Source organism: Cariama cristata, unplaced genomic scaffold, assembly GCF_000690535.1.
Source record: "Cariama cristata isolate BGI_N322 unplaced genomic scaffold, ASM69053v1 scaffold15178, whole genome shotgun sequence".
Taxonomy (NCBI): domain Eukaryota; kingdom Metazoa; phylum Chordata; class Aves; order Cariamiformes; family Cariamidae; genus Cariama; species Cariama cristata.
In genome coordinates this window covers 28,617-31,788 of record NW_009630775.1, presented here as the reverse complement: position 1 = coordinate 31,788, position 3,172 = coordinate 28,617, and the positions used below count along the sequence as shown (strand labels likewise).

Genomic DNA, 3,172 nt, shown 5'->3' with positions numbered 1-3,172 from the left:
GCTCAACCTAATGTCCTGTTTCTTTGGTATGGTGTGTGGACGTGTGAGCCATTGGGGAAACTCACCAAGTGCTGGGAAATCTGACAAAACATGTTGTTAATTGGTGGATGGTATGCTTTGATTAGTAATAAGTTTAAGGCCGAAACCGCATTAACTTTTGACCTGACTCCAGTGAACATGCGTGCTGAAGATAATACATACGTCGTGTGTATTTTTTTACAAATCATTGGATCTAGCTAGTGTCATCTGTTGCTGTTCATTATTTAGGTCAAAATTGGTGGGTATCTGGTATTGTTTAAGCTGTCAGATACCGATTTTTTTCATTGCTATATGCATTCATTACCCATAACTTCGTAATATTTTCCTTTTGCTTTTCAGCAAAATGAAATAAAATGTGATAGAACTGTGTGAGTGCAGACATAGATGTGAATTTTGCCTGTTACAATTAATGTGAGTTTGTAAATTTGTCATGAAAGTAAATAAATTTGAGAAGCCATGCTGAGGTATATCTGAGGTTTATACGTATATGAAAAGATATGTGTTAATGAGTGTGAGTTCTCAGGTATAAACGGGGATCTTATATTTAATTTTTGCTTTTATCCGTGCAGGTTCGAAAGCATGTGAATGACTTATATGAAGACCTCAGAGATGGGCATAACTTGATTTCACTTTTAGAAGTCCTTTCTGGAGACACCTTGGTAAGCTTTTAGATCAGAGTGCAGTGCTTCCAGTTTGTTATATATACATTTGCTCTGTTTCTTAACTCTTTGCATATTGACTGCTGGACATTTCTTTGATATTTTCCATAAACCGTGACTTGATAGCAAAGACAAGTTGTATTTCTGTTGGTAAAATATTCCACTGTGAATTCTGTGGGGGAGTGCAATCTGTTCTCTTCATTTCTTGTGGTCAGTGAGACTTCCTTTCTTAATAGGGTGATGCGCTTTTTTTTTCTGTTCTTCCCTTTGCTTTACAATTTTTCTTTTAACAAGTATTGGATGCTTAATATCCCTTCACTTTAAAGGGAGTAACTTACAAATAGCAAGGATAAAGTGTCCCTGAAATTGTCTAACATGCTCCTCAGGTGTCATTTCCTTTCTTTGTGAGCATTACTTCCCTTGCTTGGTATTTGTTCTCTTCATTATGTTCTTTTCATACTCTTCTTTTCATTTGTGGTCTGTCTTGTGTTTTTGCTGTCCTGTCTCCTGTCTGTTATATTCATTAGCCAAGAGAGCGAGATTTTTTGAAGACCTTACGGTTGGTGAGTTCAACAGAAGCATGCGCAAATGAACAGCATGAGGATGTGGAGGATGAGGATAAGGGGGTAGGTGCCGACCCCCATAACTGTACTAACGTAGTGTTTGAAGTGTGGTGTCTGCTCATGTAAATTCTTAGTTTGGTGTGCTGCAGTAGTGTGCTGTAGAAAGGACAAAAGAACTCACACTGGTAAACCAGGATATGTATGTTTATGATGGAGGTATGGTAAATACAAATTTTTATTCAGCCTTTTTGCAAACAGCTAAAATGCAAATGTTCAAGATTTCTATTTGTTTTCTTTTGTTAAACTGTACAAAACCATAGCGCAAACGTCTACTGGACAACATTATGTTATAAAATAATCTTGTTTAATAATAAATAGGGAGATACCATAATTCCATTAAACCAAGATATTTTTTTTTTGCTTGCAAGCAGTGTTGTCCATATACAAGTAATTTAGACAAAGGCTTGAAGGCTCTCCTTAATGAAGTCAATGGCAAAAAATTGATTTGTCATAATTAGAAGCATCAGAAGTGACAGCTCTGTGTAGTGGCTACTAAGTATATGGATGGTTTGCAGGGTTTATCTTTCTCGCAACAAATGCTGAATTACTGTTTCACTGTATTTTAACCATCCAGAAGGGAAATATCTACTTATAAAGTGTAAAATGCTGAATGCTTGTTAGTCCAAGTGAGCTGTTTCATGCCTTTGTAGACCTCTCATTATTAGTGTTTGCTAAAGCAACTTGCTGTCACAGGGCCGGAGTGCCTTCTTGGCTCCCCATGTGTTGCGTTGCAGTTGTGATTTCAGTGGAATTTGTGTGCTTTTTTTCCTGGGGGATAACATAACTCAAAATGCTGTATTTTAACTGTACTTTTAAAAAAAATATTTCCCCTCTGAGATGCTATACCTAACTATATAGATTGGGATTTATTATACCTTCTTTGTTGTGGAAAACCAAGTTCCAGGTCTGCAGCCCTTTGTTCCATCCAGGGAAGCTTCTCAGTAGCAAGGGCTGCAGGGCTCGACCCTGGGCTATCGGTGTGAAAAACAAGGGACTGAATTGACAGTTCTATAATGGAAATTAGAATTGTGTTTTAGTTTATGCTTCTTATTCAACTCCATTTTCCCATGTTTCCTTTTGGCAAGCATATGATACTCCACAGGGGGGAAAAAAAAAAGCAGTTGAGGAAGGCTTGGGCTTATCTATGTGTTTCACAGTGATTGTCTGAGGAAATACTCATATTCGTGGCCGATCCCTAGCAATTATAGTCCACTTCAGTTTATTGCTGGGAAAGTTTGTGAAAAATCTGAAACAAAGAAGAAGAATAGAAGGATTTGGATATGATGACGATGATATAAATTTAAGTGCTTTTCTATGACTGATCTGTGACAGCTAAGTAAAGTAAGCTTTCTCTGTGTGATTCTTCTTCTTGGTGATTTTACACTAACTGCATGCAGTTTTGCCATGTTTCCATTAACACACCGCTCATGCTTATTTTGCAGTTTCTTCTTACTAGTTTTGACTTTGCTTTGAGAAGAGTGACTTGTTAGGTTTTTTCACTCTTTATAACGTTCTACCCAAGTCAAGAGTTTAAACTTACACTCTAGGGCTGTGTATGTTGTACTGGAGGAAGGAATTATCTTTATTAGATGCTTTAAATAAATATGTATCAATATCATAATGATTATGCAGTCATACCATAAATAAACAACATTAAATCATAAAGTTGCATACAGAGGTAAGCTTTTCCATCACAGCTTACCAGAGCAACATAAAGGTCCATGATGTTACTTATATTTTGCTTTGCTTAATATACTGTAAATCTTTTATAATAATATATTGCAGTTAAGTTTCTGTAGGTAGATTCATATAGGGCCTTTTTTAGCCATCTTGGCCTTGGTAGTACTTTAC

At 36.5% G+C, this 3,172-nt stretch overlaps 1 protein-coding gene across 1 annotated transcript in view; it reads left to right on the top strand.

Moving 5' to 3' along the window:
- Positions 1-608: 608 nt before the first annotated feature.
- LOC104165929 (dystonin-like) overlaps positions 609-3,172 on the top strand; it is a gene marked incomplete at both ends in the record, with an annotated part of 25,647 nt that continues 23,083 nt past the window's right edge. The window contains one exon of the mRNA XM_009705703.1: positions 609-698. Coding sequence (XP_009704005.1) covers positions 609-698 — 90 coding nt within the window. The remainder of the gene's footprint in view (positions 699-3,172) is intronic.